The 16978-nt window shown below is 37.3% G+C and overlaps 2 protein-coding genes across 2 annotated transcripts; one reads left to right on the top strand and one right to left on the bottom strand.

Annotated features, from left to right (window-relative positions):
* Positions 1-1519: 1519 nt before the first annotated feature.
* LOC128026010 (atlastin-1-like) lies at positions 1520-9315 on the top strand. The gene is made up of 14 exons (XM_052612688.1): positions 1520-1692; positions 3566-3816; positions 3928-4062; positions 4343-4447; positions 4526-4576; positions 5020-5076; positions 5214-5306; positions 5398-5536; positions 5652-5779; positions 6723-6779; positions 6901-6972; positions 7053-7484; positions 8673-8687; positions 8821-9315. The coding sequence occupies exons 1-14, from the start codon at positions 1659-1661 to the stop codon at positions 8929-8931; spliced, it is 1680 nt and encodes a 559-aa protein (XP_052468648.1). The 5' UTR covers positions 1520-1658; the 3' UTR covers positions 8932-9315.
* A 769-nt stretch (positions 9316-10084) lies between these two features.
* Positions 10085-16937, bottom strand: LOC128026011 (protein salvador homolog 1-like). The gene is made up of 5 exons (XM_052612689.1): positions 16470-16937; positions 15642-16100; positions 12284-12554; positions 12046-12195; positions 10085-11167 (listed from the first exon to the last, which is right to left on the bottom strand). The coding sequence occupies exons 1-5, from the start codon at positions 16561-16563 to the stop codon at positions 10954-10956; spliced, it is 1188 nt and encodes a 395-aa protein (XP_052468649.1). The 5' UTR covers positions 16564-16937; the 3' UTR covers positions 10085-10953.
* Positions 16938-16978: the final 41 nt, after the last annotated feature.

Genomic DNA, 16978 nt, shown 5'->3' with positions numbered 1-16978 from the left:
CTTACATGTATATATAATTATGTTTAACTTCAGCAGAGGTCTGGATGATGATTTAATCTAAAATAATGCCACTGAGAACAATAAAAACACTGAATTGAAGTAATTCAATATAAAGTAAAAATATGACTATATTACCTGACACATTAGAAACAAGAACGGTCTCTAAGCCACGCCCATTACAGTTGAAGGGATACTCCACCCCAAAATGAAAACTTTGTCATTAATCACTTACCCCCATGTCAAAATGTTCTCAAAAATGGCGCTATGGTGATGCGAGAGACACAGAGGAGACAAATTGATTAATAAAGTCGTAAAAAAAATTCTTCACATACATACAGACGTTTGGTCTGGGTACACCCCCGGGAACACCCGGTCACATGATGTGAATTTAGCCCATGGGGGAAAACATTTCCTTGGCGACAATTGAAATACACGGGACAATAATGCCGAAGAGTTGCTGTGTCGTTTTCTGTACCTCCAATAAACTAACAAATTATGAATTGAAGTTCTACATCCTTCCTAATAAACATACAGAACCGTAAAGGAGGACAAAATGGCTACAAGCAATAAGTTGTGAGGATGATCAGGTGGAAGTTATGGAATCCCAAGACTAAGTATGTGTATGTGTGCAGTCAGCATTCATCACAGGCAGGCTACGTTAACATTGTGTTAATTATTAACGTTATCAAAACTGTGTAAGGTTGCTTCAGAAAGTGGCATGCATATATAATTTGCCTTATCATTCTACCTTAAGCAAAACTATGTAGCCTAGTGTCGAACCTAAACTCGCATGAAACGCGTCTGCTAAGAGGTGTAATCTATGTGATTCGCCGTTACCAACTAGAAAAGGCCAAGGATGTCCATATACCCACTTAAAAAATGTGAGGATACATAACAACTTCGTTTTGTGTCAGAACTTTCACACTTTCATTCATAAATTCACCCCGTCTGTGTTTGCGAAGCGATTGAATCGTGGAATCCAAAATGGAACTGGCTACATAAAGCAGAACGTCATGGAATTTGGCTATTTTTTTATGAATACATCTACAGTAGAGCTGTGCAATGAATCAAATATCGATATGGACTAGTGTATATGAATATTAAAGTTAAAAGAGACTGCAATTGTTCTACGTGTCTCTGGGAATGAGCACTCAATATGTGCATTTTTGCCATTCAAAAACACATGATGTTCGCTGTCTTTTCCCCCACGCCGACTCCACCCTCGCCACGCCCCCAGCTATAATGTTATGGAGCTATAACGTTACGGTTGAACCACTGACTGCAGATGGACTATTCTGCTTTTCATACTTTTCTGGACCTTGACAGTGTAATTTACTTGGCATTTAATGGGACAGTCACAGGCCTTCCGGTTTCCATCCAAAAAATCTTAAATTGTGTTCCGAAGCTTTTACGAGTTTGGCGTTTAATGACAAAAATTTTCATTTTGTGGTGGAGTATCCCTTTAAGTCATTACATTATAGATGTCTACACCCGAGCGTCCCACAGCGCCACTGCGCGATCTAATGATGCGCTACACACTCGTTTCAGATGAGAATGAGCCTCCATCACTGGCTGCTGATTTCCAGCATCGCATTCGTCTAATGATCGCTGTTTAGAACCGAGTCGACCCGAATACAGAACGAAACACCCAGTGCGACATGGCACGAGACAAAAAGGACAGAGACAGCTGGGGTAAGTCCATATTTAATATAATAAACCATCCGGACGTGTGACACAATACGAGACGGGTTATTGTGCGATTCTGTAAATCATGAGGATGCTGTTACATAGACACTCTTGTCTGAATCTTAAGAAACACACACAAATAAACACAAACAAAACAGTGCTTTTCCCCTGCCCAAATCAGCTGTTTTGCTCCGGACCACAGCCCTGTTCCGCCCTGTATCTGTGTGTGTGTCTGTGATGACAGCTATTTTACATTTTACTGCAGTAATAGGCTGGCTATATTTAAAAGCAGTGTAACATTTGCGCTATTGTAGGCCTAATGTCTGTGGAAACACAAATTGGTGCTCGTTTGTAAAATGCACCCACCCAAACATATATGTTTTATTGAGACTGATGTTTCAGTTGAATTTATTAGATCACAAGTCACAGTTTTTCTTCATTGCAGTGGTTCAAATAAGAAGTGATCTGACTGTGTGTGAAGTGGTGTGCATTGATGCAAGTCAGTGACCCACATAAGCAGAGCTCTCTACATCTGCTACAGGCCTGCATGGAGATGCTGGTTTATATAATATACATGGTAGCCATATGAATGTTTGCTGCTCTTAACAACCCTGACCAGGTGAATATGACCTGGTAGATAGCAAGAGGGAGAGAACAGGAGAGATAGAGAGCGCTACAAGGTAATTTGAATGTAAATAATTTACAGTGTTGGGACAGTATTGGTGTTGCTTTGGTGCTAGCCAATGGCAGAAGTGTAAATGCAATGCTGTGAACAGCTTCATAACATCCTTATAAGTTGAATTAGCCCTGGCTGAAAATATCTAACGTTAGAAATGTTGTAATTCCCCTGTCAATATCCATTACTGTTCAGTTGCATTTAAGAAATGCTTGACAAATGCATCAGTTTGAGGGCAGATCCACCAGAGCAACCTGGTGTTTCACTAGTTCACATACTTATATCATGCTTAAAGACACATTAACCATTAGGTTACTAGCTGGTATATTGTTTGACCACCAGTTTTGTTTTAAAAGTAGATCTGAGATGTACTTCATCTCTATGAGCCACATCACACTAGCCTTGATGACAGATGTTATAAGATCATTACTAAAGCTCCATTAGGATTGTCTGCTGCATTAAGCCTTACTAAAACATGACTCCACAGTTTCTCCCAGGAGAATGCTAGATGGAGAAAAGAGAGATTTGATCTAGAATCTTTGCAACTAAAATATTTTTCCATAACATTTGTCTTATGATCACTTGTCTCTGATGTGGATTTAACCCTCATTTGATGTCAAATAGATGATTATCTTAATCATAATGTGGCATTAATGCTCCATTAATTGACAAAAAAAAAATTGTTTCCCCCACACACACCCAACCAGAGTTATTATTGTTAACTGAATCTAACTATTAAAAACATTTGTGTTAGTTAAAATGTTGAAATTTTAAATTTTATATATATATATATACACACAAAAAGAAAGAATTATAAAAATGGAAATAAGTTAAAACTATTGACTGAAATCAAAATGTATGAATAATAATAAAATGTCAAAGACATATCAAAATGACCAAAAATGATATTAAAATGTAAAGCAAATTCAAAATATTAATATAAAATATTCTATAAATAATACTAAAATAACACTGGATGACAGTTGATCATTTGATAGTGAGGTATCAGTACAACTCATACATTATGATCCATATAGAGCACTGCATTTAAAACCAGCAGGTTTAAAAACATTAACAGTACTTTACAGTACTCTGTTGTTTGCGGTTTGCATACCTTGCTGAAGATTATATTTATGGTTACAAGTTACCACTGTGACAGTCATTGGAACTGTAGAAATGACATTCAAATGTGGTTGTGTTCAGGGTCTTTCGTGGATAAAAACGTGTATGACTGGAGCTCAGAGGAGGAGGAGACAGACGGACGGGCACGTCCCGTGCAGGTGTTGGTGGTGAAAGACGACCACACGTTTGAGCTGGACGAGGCTGCGCTCAGTAAGATCCTGCTGGCTGAAGAGGTCAGAGACAGAGAGGTAGTGGCCATCTCGGTGGCAGGAGCCTTCCGCAAGGGCAAATCCTTCCTCATGGACTTCATGCTGCGTTACATGTACAGCCAGGTGAGATTAGCTATAATTCATAGTTGTATTATTACTCTCAAACTAGTTCCAAATCACAATCAGTTTCTTGTTTAAGTTGATGTAATCTGTAATATGTGTGTTTGCATTCAGGCCAGTGATGAGTGGCTGGGAGACCCGGACGAGCCGCTGACGGGATTCTCATGGAGAGGAGGGTCAGAGCGGGAGACCACTGGCATTCAGATCTGGAGTGAAGTCTTCCTGGTGGACAAACCAGATGGTAGCAAGGTAACATAAAGCAGTCTCACTAAGGAAAGATGCTTATCAAGGCTGCATTGATTTAATCAAAAATATGGTAAAACAGAAATACTGTGAAATATTATTACAATTAAAAAATAACTTTCCTATTTCATATATTTTCTAATGTGATAGAAGCTTATATTCATTCTTGTTACTTGAGTGAAACTATAATATATTTGTGTAAGACAGAGACTGTAACGCAGCCCTGAATGTGAAAATGAAACAAAGCGCCACTAAACACGAGTGTGGTTTGCCGTTTTTCCTTTAGGCGGCAGTGCTGCTGATGGATACTCAGGGGACCTTTGACAGCCAGTCCACTCTCCGTGACTCAGCTACTGTATTTGCCCTTAGTACCATGATCAGCTCTATGCAGGTAGCACACGTAAGAAAACAGTGACCATGTTTTCAGTGATATTGAATGGGAGCTTGATGTCATCTTTTCTTTTTTAAGGTGTACAACATATCTCAGAATGTTCAGGAAGATGATCTTCAGCATCTGCAGGTAAAGTGGCACTCATTTTACCACCCGCAATGCTGTTATACTGTAGTAGTTATCTTATCAGACTTTTAAATGAGTTTTATGAGATTCAATACTATTAAAATGTATTCATAAAGCACTATAAAAGTGCTTTGAGTGTACCAAAAAGTGCTGTGTAATTACAAAAAGATAATATAAACAAATAAAAAATATATTAATAAAATATGAAAGGCAATTCCAGGTTTATTCTTGTAATTAAATAAAATTGAAAAGCTTGTACGCCACGATTTTTTGAATGTTAAACAAAGGCAGCAGGTATGAAATTAATAAATATTTTGAAAGGACATTTATATAGAGTGCAGTTTTTTTTTGTTTTTGTACTGTGAAACAGCAAAAATGGATGACTATAATAAAATGTGTTTGAGTAAAAAAACAATCTGTGCTTTTGTTTTTGTTGACCGTTATAGCTTTTCACTGAATACGGCAGACTGGCCATGGAAGAAACATTCCTCAAACCATTTCAGGTATTAAAAAAAATTAATAAATCATTTTGCTTTTTGTAGTTTCATTCTGAAACATACTGTTCTTCACTAAAAGTGCTCTGTCATTACATTAGTATAAATGACCATCACTACTCATGTGGTATGTGTTATTTCACTAGTCGATGATCTTTCTGGTGCGGGACTGGAGCTTTCCATATGAGTTTCCCTATGGACAGGAAGGAGGAATGAAATTTCTGGAGAAAAGATTGAAGGTCAGTAGGTTAATATAAGGAAATTTGGAAAGGCTAACATGAAAATCCTTAAGTCATTCAAATAGAACCACCTCAATGTGTTTCTGTGTAGATCTCAGAGAATCAACACGAGGAGCTGCAGAACGTGAGGAAACACATCCATTCCTGCTTCACCAACGTCTCCTGCTTCCTCATGCCACACCCGGGACTCAAGGTGGCCACAAACCCACACTTTGACGGCAGATTGAAGGGTATGTCTACAGATGTACCTGAGCTTAAATATGTGGAAGCTCTATGTTGGTGTCCTTAGACTGTGAAGTACAAATAAAGTGTACAAAGACACCTGTTTCTGATCATGTGTTTCAGAGATCGATCAAGAGTTTATCAATAATCTACAAGTGCTTGTTCTGTGGTTACTAAGCCCCAAAAATCTGGATGTAAAGGAGATAAACGGAAGCAAAATCACCTGCCGTGGACTTCTGGAGTACTTCAAGGTATTAGTTTGTTTGTGGTAAAATCACCACTACTAGGAATACAAAATGAATTAACCAACAAACTTATTTATTGAGAATGCACCAGCATTAAAATCTGTCTGAAAACTTTCAATTTTTTTTTTTAAATTAATAACAGGCCTATAGTAATATTTTATATGTTGTGTATCACAACAGTGTTCATTAATTTTTTTTTTTTTGATAACTTATTCAAGCTAACCTGTTATTACTTATGCATTAAAATTACATGGTACATGCATAATACTAAGCTAACAACAATTAAACTGCTACCAAAAGTGAGTCGTCCAAAACTCAGAAAAGTAAGCTTTTATATCTAGTCCTGAAATGTTCTGGAATTCAGTAAGCCCTAAAATATTCCAGAAAGAAAACATGTAAAATAGTACAAAAACATATCTGTGCTAAACCAGTGTTTCATAATTAATGCAAGAGGTTCTTAAATTGACCTGACCTAAATATTTACCAAAATATAGATGCTATGTGGAAAATAAATAGGATAGAATAATTAGCATCACAGAATTACAGAAGAACCATAAAAAATTAAGGGAAGTAAATTTTTGTTACACTGTGTAATAAAAATAAAACACTAAAAACTCAAATTAATTATTTAATTATTAATTAAAACAGTATCCCTTTACTGTATAAGTATAGTACAGTTTGAAAAACTGATATTTTAAGATTTGCTAAACATTATATTTAACAGTGTTAAATGAGGCAGTGGTAATCTAAGTGTAAAAACAGAGGAAATATCAGATGAGATCAGTAAATCAAAAATCTTCAACCAACAACCAATATGGTAACAATATATCCAATAATAAAAATGAAAAATAAAAAAAATAAAAATCATTTAATGGAGTTTATTATTGTAACAGTACAATTTGATATTTGGAATTCTTGAAGTGAACTGAGCAGCCGTTTATGATTTTAGGCATATATCAAGATTTACCAGGGAGAGGAGCTGCCACATCCGAAATCCATGTTACAGGTATGACCTCTTGACCTTTCGCCCGCACGTTGCACATCCTTAGCCTGACTAACAGTAAATACACCCAAGAGCTAATAGCTTCATACAGTATGACCGGGTTAGGGTGTGTTTGTGTGCACAGGCCACAGCGGAAGCAAATAATCTGGCCGCAGTGGCTGCAGCTAAAGATCTTTACAACAAGAAGATGGAGGAGGTGAGTGTGACTACTATAAACAGCTGATTTCACATGGTGTAAGTCCGACTCGTCTTCGTCAATTTTGTTTTACGGCCCAGGTGAGTGGAGGAGATCGGCCTTTCCTCGCACCGAGCGAGCTGCAGGCGCGTCACTTGAACATCCGTGATGAGGCGTTGACGTTGTTTCGTAGCGTGAAGAAAATGGGTGGGGAGGAGTTCAGCCGGCGTTACCTTCAGCAGCTGGAGGCGGAGATCGATGAGCTGTTTGTGCAGTACATCAAACACAATGACTCCAAGAACATCTTCCACGCGGCACGAACACCCGCGACGCTGTTCGTGGTGATCTTTGTGATGTACGTGGCCGCAGGGATCACGGGGTTCGTGGGTGTTGACATCATCGCAAGCATCTGCAACATGGTGTTGGGCTTCGCTCTCATCACTCTGTGCACCTGGGCGTACATCCGCTACTCAGGAGAATACAGAGAACTGGGCGCCGTCATTGACCAGGTGGCCGGAGCGCTGTGGGACCAGGTAAAACACAACATTTCACAATCAGAATCAGAAAGAGCTCGATTGCTAGCTAGGCATGTTTATGGTGACAGAAGCTTCCACAGCACATACAGAATGACGGCAACAGACAATAAAAACAGAATAAATAAGAGGAAATAGCAATATAAAACACATTTTTGTAGAAAAGCGTAATATACAAAATAGAAAATAGATGGTATTTGTGTGTACAGGTGCAAGGAAATGTAAATAAGGAGCATGGTGTGTTAAATAAATAAATGTATACACGTTTTTTGCAAAGTTAACTGTTCTTGAGATGGATTGTCTGAGGGAAGAAACTATTCTCATGCCTGGCCGTTGTGGTACTCAGTGCTCTGTAGTGCTGACCAGATGGCAACAGTTCAAAGAGTAAGTAAGAGGAAATAAAAACGTACTGAACTTTAAAAACAAATACGCATTAAGATGTTTTGAATTTTCAGCAGCCATTACTTCAGTCTTCAGTGTCACACGATCCTTCAGAAAGCATATATTATAATATGCTGAATTGGTGCTTAAGAAATGCTTTATATTATTATCAATATTGAAGTTGTGCTGCTTAATAGTTTTGTGTAAACCGTAAATAATTTTTTTCAGGATTCTTTGAGGAATGTAAAGTTAAAACAACAATAAAAAATAGCATCTGTTTGAAAAAAATTTTTGTATTTACTGTATTTAAATATTTACTGTAACTTTTCCCGCAATTTAAATGATTCATTTCTAAATAAAAGTATTAATCTCTTTAGTAAAAAATCTTACTGACCCCAAATCTTTGAATGGTAGTGTATATACATGGCATATATAATAATAATAATAATTTATAAAATAAATAAATTTATACAATTATAATTTATAAAATGTATAATAGTGTGTGTGTGTGTGTGTGTGTGTGTGTGTGTATATATATATATATATATATATATATATATATATAAAAACACAACTTTTTCATTTACATAAGTGTTTTAAGTGTATATTTTGATCACCATGTTTTTGTGGATTAAAATGTTTTTAGTTAAATGATGCATGAACAAACCCCTCAATACTCTGAAACTCTTCAAAATATAGATAAGAAATAAAACTGTAAAATCTTTGAAGAATTAAAAGTTCATACATACATTAGGTCACATTTTAACCACAAATCTGTTAACTGTATTCCTCATTTCTTTGTTTCAGGGAAGCACTAATGAGGTAAGATGGGCTTTACTGCACCCTGCACACACCTGAACTTGCTATTTACACATAAACACAATTTCACAACATGTAACAAATATCAAGAGAGATCTCACGTTAACATGTCGTATCTTTCTGTTGGCTCCCTCAGGCTCTGTATAAGCTGTACAGTGTAGCGGCAAACCACAGGCAGTTGTGTAATCACGCCTTCCCTGGACACCAGACTGACCAACAGCCCGAGCAGGACAAGAAACAAAACTGACCCCCCATGGCTTCACACAGACGCACCGTGGACAGAGACAGTGGAGCGTCCAGTCAGAGCGAGAAAGAGACGAGAGACTGTTCGGCACTACAGCAGAAACATATCACTACAATCACACATCACATCAACATCCTGCACCTACAGTTCAGGCCCAGGGTCAGACAGAGAAGACGCTGGTGTGGAGACTGTGTCGCTTGCGCCTGCATTAGAAAATCACAGTATTAGTTCTGTCAGTTCACCATTTTGCCATCTTCTCACTGTAAATACTGATACTCTCTCTGATACTCACATGAAAGCAGTCTGTTCTTATTTTGAAATGGATGTTGTATGTTGAGTTCAGTGCTATTTATAAGGGAATAAAACACTAAATGTTTAAAAACACAAGTATTAGTCATTATCATAGGCCGAACCATGTGTTGCAGTGATTTCACCTTCCATCCCATCATATTTGGGTCGGTATCATTGTCCATTTTCAGAGGCATAAAAACTGAAACAAACTCATTGGTAATCACAGTAGAGCTCATGGGCTACTATTTGCATTTGCCAAGTGTTTCCATAACAGAAAATCGCCAAGAAAATCTGACGTTTAAAGTATCGTAAGTTTAGTTTTGTTAACTCATATCAGGCTAAAATGTATCCAGCTAATGCTCATGATGCGGTCACATTTATAAAGACTTCTTTTGAACAATAAAGGGATATTTGTGGTGGTTCTGTTGATGGAGTTGAATCCATCGAAGACAAACTGTTATTGATGTATTTAGGAAAAAAATTTGTGGTTCTAGACAATTTATAAATCATAGCAACTTTCCAGAAACTGTTGTATGTTCACATTAAGAATCAATCTACATACATCTTTATAAATGAGGACCTCTGTCTTTATGGAAACCCATAGTCTATCACAAGCATTAACCAAACACATTTTAGAGCTAATAAAACAAAGTTACTGGCATGAGGGCAAAAGTTAGTATGCTACAATTCATCATGGCAGTTTTTGCTTTTATGAATCTCACATTTTCCCCCTCACTTTTAATGTAGGAAGAAATCCATGGAATTTAAGAATTGAGGCCCTAGAGGATTCCTTTCGATGCTACTAAGGATTGGCTTTTTCGAACAGTAACATTTTGATAATGTCTCTCTCTCTCTCACACACACACACAATACAAAGTCCTGGTTTATTTAGTGTTGATGCTCAAAATAGATTTTACAGTCATTATAACTGAAAAATACAGGCAAAACTAAAAACAAATGCCGTAGGCTCAAACACTTCATACAAAGGGAAATATACACCTTTAAATATAAGCAGCAAATTCCCCCCCAAAAAAACAAGGAATCCACCTAAACCTTAAAGGATGAACCTCAAAGAAATGCCCAAGTCATATTTCACCATGCCAGAAATCACAAGAAACAAAAACATATTTTACTTGAAGAAAATAAACCACCATGTACTGTAGATTGTTGCATTACTTTCATTCTAAATATAAATAATGCAAAAAAAACCCTTTGATTTTTGCTTTTTGTTTATAATTGTCAAGTATACATCATGATTGTATTTGATGTAAAACCATCAATTTCTTTATGCAAACTACAGTATAAATTCTCTCTATATTTTTTTTTTTAAGTGAAATGTGATCTGTATAATTATTATTTATTTTTTAGATGAAATTCACCCAAAAAGCAAAACTATAATTGAAAATATGAGTCTGATTAAACATGAAAACATTGATATCTGATATTTGTGATTGTCCAAAAAAACACAATGCAGAAGGAATGAGTCCTGACAGTCTTGACATGCACAAAGAAACACTTTCAACATGGGCAAACACATTCATAACAGTCAAACCAAGAACAGACTCGTATTATGGCTGATCAGCTATATAGGAGTAATAATGGAAAGTTCCCAACAGGCTTTATGTGGTGTATCTCTTTGGGCTTATATTTGGAGCCGTTTGAGGAAATAAATGAGAGTCTGCAACAGCAGATAAGGCACTGATAACGATGGACTTTGGGTATGTCTTATACAAGTCACATGTTAGGAGGGAAGTTTTTGGCGGGTTGTTGGGCATACCACTGCTGCCGCTGTTTGCAAGTGTCGAGTTCGCTAAGCAGCGCTTGTCGATATGCTTCATAGGATTTAACAATGCACTCCAGCTCCTTCATGAAGAGCAGCTTCAGCATCCCCTGATACGTGTCCAGATCTATTAACTGGAAGAGTTCCCACTTCAGGATGTGGTCATACCTGAGACAAAGCACAAACACACACTAATATGACTGAAGGTTAATGACATTGGCCTTTACCAGACTCTATCATTATAGCCAGTTTACAGCCTTTGATGGCTTCCAGGAACCAGCCAATGAAAAAAAAAACTTTCAATCAAGAAATCTTCTGGCTGATGTCCCCTCTGAAAAAAACATAGCCTAAACTGGGTGGCTAGTGTCAAAGCACTGGTCTCTTGTCCAAGGGTTTAGGGTAATTTTCAGATGTTCAGACTGGAAAAGCATCTAAACCAAGACCAAGACCAAGACCTAAAATCTTAGAAGAATCTACATAATTTCATGAAAACTATCTATAAACAAAATGGATAAAATCAATTTAACAATCAAGGATACTTCACAGAGACAAAAAAACAAAAACAAAAAAGGTAACGAATGTAAATGAAGTTTTTTATAAATAAAAGCTAAATAGAAATGAGAAAAAATACAAAATATAAAAATAAAAGGCCATTCAAAATACTAACACTTACTATAATAATAAAAAGTATAGTAATAATACTAAAATAACACTTTATATTATGTAACTTTTCATTTATATATATAAAACTCAAAATACTAATACATAAATACATAATTAGAAGAGTTGTGTTTTAAGTCCCCCCAAAATAGCTCATATACATGGCTGCACACCTGTGACTGCACATCAGCTAAATTCTATATTAATGCAAATAGTAAACTACAGTTTCAACATGCCAACACTGGACACATGCAGTGTAGGTTGATGCATCAAAATGAAAGCACTCCTATTACAATCAATGAAGCTGCCTAGACTGAAGCACCCATCTGTGATGCAGACTGGAGTATAGGTGAGAGTTTTAGAGCCTGACAGTGTGTGAAACTTACTTTAGCGGGGCTCTGGCATACACCTGCAGCCAGTCTGGGATCTCGGCTGTGTGATATGGGTTAGCTGGTACCAGTACGGGCTGGTTGCGTTCTGGTGGGCGGGGCTGGTAGGTGACTGGCGGGGGAGGGGGCTGGTCATAACGTGGAACACTGAGCAAAAGCAGAGTTGGAATGTGTATTTTAGATACAAAATGGCACCAAAAAGTCTCAGAGTGTACTGGAACGTCTCGCCACTCACCTGGGTGCACAGGGGTGTCTGTACTGGGCACATTTGTTGATGTGGTCAACATAATACACTCCACACTCAGCTGACTCCACCCTCTCCCAGCCCGGTGGAAGCCCCTCCCTCTCCAGCGGATGGCTCCAATGAGTGGTGTTTGTGTTGTGATCGATGAAATACTTTCTGCCTCGAATCGTCCAATCAACAGTCCAGCCAGGAGGAAGAGCCGCTTCCTCCCCACTCATGGTCGTCAGATTACCCACCGACTTTGCTGGAACACGGCCGATTGCTAGAATAACAAAGACAGAGGGAAGCATTATAGGATCTGTATGCAGGAAATTTTTCTGTGTGTATTAGAATGAGATTTTGTATTTATTTTCAATCTGAACACATAGGAAGTGGAGTGAAATGAAACAGAGAGGGAGGGAGAAAACAAGTCACAGCTGCATGGTGAACCCCAGAAGAAACACATCAGTGTAGGGTGAGGAAAAGGGCAACCAAGAAAAATCCACATTTCTTTCATTCTCACACACAATGAGAAATACTACATGAGCGTGACAGCCTAGAAAGTGTATGTGTATTGAGCAAAAGCGTACATGAGAAAACAATGTACTGAGTAAGGCTGGCAAAAAAAAACCCAAAAAGAGTAACACTGTAAATATCTCATCTCTCGCTTATATTTTAAAGGGTTTAAAATATATAAAATATATATATATATGATAGGTTGCAATCAGGTTTTGCAACCTATCATTGCACTGAAAACAGCTTTGCTAAAAGTGATGAATGATTTGCTACTTGCTGTGGACTGTGGTGAAAATGCAGTTTTGATTTTATTGGATTCGAGTGCTGCTTTAGACACAGTAGATCACGACATCCTTTTATCACGCCTTGAACATTGGGTAGTTATCAAGGATGCAGCATTATCGTGGTTTAAGCATATCTTGAAATCCAGGACAATTTCAGGGGCTATCGGACAGTTTTCCTCGTCATCAGTTTCTCTGCCTTGTGTGATACCTCAAGGGTCTATTTTGGTGCCATTACTTTTTAATCTGTACATGCTTCCACTTGGTCATTCTTTGCAGCCTCTTATGCACTGTCTGAAGGACATTAAAATCTTGATGGTGAATAATTTCCTTCAGCTAAATAATTTAAAAACGGAGGTAATTATTTTTGATCCCTCTAAACCCAGAAACTCTATAGTTAATAATAAGTCTCAATCAAAATGTTAAGTCACATGCAAAAAAATGTTGGTATTATTTTTTACTCTGAGCTTTGCCTCAAAAAGCTAATTAGCTCAGTTGTTAAAAACAGCTATTATCATTAGAGAATAATTTCTAGACTTAAATCAACATTTTCCTTTCAAGACTTCCTTTCACATCACGATTGGACTACTGTAATTTCTTATGCCTTGGTCTTCCCCAATATTCACTGGCTCGATTATACTTTGGTCAGTGTAAGCTGAATTTAAATGTGCTCTATAAATACAATTTACTTACCAAATTAGAGCATATTAGAATGACCTCTGAAATATCACATGACACTGAAGACTGGCAATTCCCCTTTTGCTGTATTTTTGATAATAAATGCATAAGAGACTTCTCTGAAAAACAAAAAAAATTAACAGTAGTGTATAAAGATATTTATCAATACATAATTTAAGCTGTATCACTCAGCTCTAATAATGAGCATATGTTTGTGAGGGAACGGTGTCTGTTTGTGTGAGAGAGAGAGAGAGTCAGAGCTGGAATGTGTGATGACGTCAGTGTACAGTTTCACATCTGTTATCCTGCTCAATAGCATTAGAGATTCACCTCACTCATACACCCATTAATATACACTGGCCCCAAAAAGTATTTGAATACTTGTGCTAGAATTAAAAATGTGTGAATTTTGTACATTCAAACCTTTTAAGTCTAGCTTAGTTGTGCAAATATATTGAGACCTCTGTATCTGATTAATTTAATCAGAGAACATCACGTCATATATAATCACCCATTAATATACAATTCTGTCATTCATTCCACCCAACCACATTACTGCAAAGCTGTTCATCAAACAAATGTTTAGTATACATTTGTTATGCAATGAAGGATTTGGGACCAAATAAATTTCAGGGTAGGCATGATGACACTACAAAAATAGAAACCAGCAAAATGTCATGTCACTCATCATGGCTGGTTAAGCTGTTTTCAAGGCAAATGATTTCATAAAGTGTCCGTTTAAATATTTTGTGAAAAAAGGGTCTTCAATGTGAATATTTCAGGTTTGTTGTCACTTTGCTCCAGCAGTTCTGTGTTGTTTAGACACAATTCTTCTTAGTGTTTGACTGTTCCAATCATTGACATTCACTTTCGGTTTTTGGCCCACTATTCTTCTTCACCGATGAAGTCATGACAGGCAATGTGTATGCAGGCATAATCATAAAGTCTATTGATCTTAAGATTACAGACATTTCTGTTAAGTTTGCACTTTTTGGGAGCCTAACAAATCACTAATTTTCACTCAAGGCTTGTACTATAAACACTGCCGAACACAACTTACACCACACTGATATACAACATGCAGAATACAGACAACAAAAAGATCATTAAAAAATAACTGCAATAACTGTAGCCTTCACAAATTATATTGACCTCTATAATAACGGGTGTTCATATTGTTTTGTTTCAACCCCTTTACAACTTTCAAAGCATACTATTACCTGTACTGTACAGTCTAAACCAGAATTTCCCAAACTGCGGTTTGAGAAGGAAATGCAGGGCCATCACGCATTTATAGAAAGCCAATATAAATAATCATCATTTTAAAATAAAATAAAAAATGTAATACAAAAAAAAAAAAAACTAAGTTAAAAGTTTAACTCTTTCCCCACCATTGACGAGTTATCTCGTCTTTTAGAAGACAATGCTTCCCCGCCAAAGACAAGTTTTTATGGCTTATATAGACCGCATATAAATGAAAACTGCATAATTTTACGGAGTAATATATTGATCCAGGAAGTGGTATATGTCTGTGCAAGCTTTGGAGGTGTTGACGGAAGCAATTTACTTGATTTATGTTTTGATAATCGTACTGAATATTATTCAGTTTTAGTTTTTGATAAAAATTGGATTTATCTCACCTTTTTGCACAAAACTATACATTTTTATGAAACATACCTATATTGAAGTGTAAAAAAAAATGCTTTAAGCTAGAATAAAACTGTTTTTGGTTTATTGCATATTTAAATATTCATACAGCAAAATATACTGGAGGCCATCAAATTTAACTAAAAATCATCAAAATCGCTGGCGGTTGCTGGCAAATTTAAAAAACAAAACGCTGGCAGGGAGAGTTAACTGAATGTCAGGTGACCATTAACTGATGTGTTACTCACCTGTTGGTGGGCGACTGTGTGGCTGGGGAGTCTGGGGCTGTCCTGGGTTTCGTGGGTAGTTCAGCTCATTTTGCTCATAGTACCTGTAGCTCTCATTAAAGTGGTCTGGTCTGCATGCTCGTCTGGGTTGGTTATTGTAGTATGGCTCTGGAGGGTAGAAATATGGGCCACCGTCTCCATTCTCCGTTACTGAACCAGCATCGCTCATGTAAGATGGCGAGGAAGGGGAGTAATCACGATGAAGGTGTGGTGGGGCAGACAGCCGATGACTCTCCCTGCGTGACACCTCGAGGGGGGTCCGTGGCGGTGCATTGCGCAGGAAACTCTTGGGGCCGCTCACATCCCCAACAGAGCCAGAAGAATACGGACCTGCACCAGACACCTCGGCTGGAACTGGCTCCACTAACGGGGGCTCACGCCGAAGAAATGTTGGATGCCGGATAAATGAAGGCATCAAATCTGGAACAAAACATGGGGGAGGCATTAAATATATGTACAACTTTTTATTCATGTAACTACATAATACCTTTTAAAAACGTACTCTGTAATGGCTGTGAAAATCCTGAAAAAAAATATTCAGGGTAAACTGTAGGACAAAATATTTACAGAATATGTAAAAAACTTTATTTTACTTTATTAATTACAGTATTAAGTAAAAACATATGGCACAATATCTTTTTTTACGTTCTTTTAAGGATTATATTAGACGTATATTAGGTTGATAGCCTTTACATTTAATTAATAATGACACAGATACTTAAATTAGGTTAAATTTTCAAAAGATTTATAATACAAAAATTGTAAGACAGACTGACTGAAGTTACTCACTTCTCAGAAGCGGGGACGTTTCTTTCTTCACATATTTGCCATGAACTTCTGCTGGCTTGGACGCTTCGTTTTTACTCTTCTTTCTAGAGAGCATCGTTAATCCGAATCGATTCTGGACCGATTGGATCGAGATTTGCACTGACACTCAGAACTGAGTCCATTTCGGAGCGTTTAGCAGGAAAGCTAGTTTGGAGTTATCATGGCTAACGTTACAGTCTGAAAGCATAAACACAACATAGCTCTGGCGATTAGTTTGCATTTAGCGAACGTTCCGTTGTTGCGAGTGTTTAGTTGAATATGACAAACGTTTTCGAAGATTAATTAGAGCTCCCCGCGCGCCCTGTCCAAATTACGCCCAGAGAAAAGCGCAGGAAAACTTTAACCAGCTGAATATGTCCCAACCCTCAGCTCTCACTGGATCCCTCCTCGCAACCTGACCTTAGATCGGCTGTTTGGATCCATAACCTCCCAACTGCCTGATTCTGGATCAGCTTACTTTACTTTTAGAT

The sequence above is a fragment of the Carassius gibelio genome, chromosome A13, assembly GCF_023724105.1.
Source record: "Carassius gibelio isolate Cgi1373 ecotype wild population from Czech Republic chromosome A13, carGib1.2-hapl.c, whole genome shotgun sequence".
In the NCBI taxonomy this organism is placed as follows: domain Eukaryota; kingdom Metazoa; phylum Chordata; class Actinopteri; order Cypriniformes; family Cyprinidae; genus Carassius; species Carassius gibelio.
Note: the sequence above shows the minus strand (reverse complement) of the source record. Positions and strands in the feature narration are given on the sequence as shown.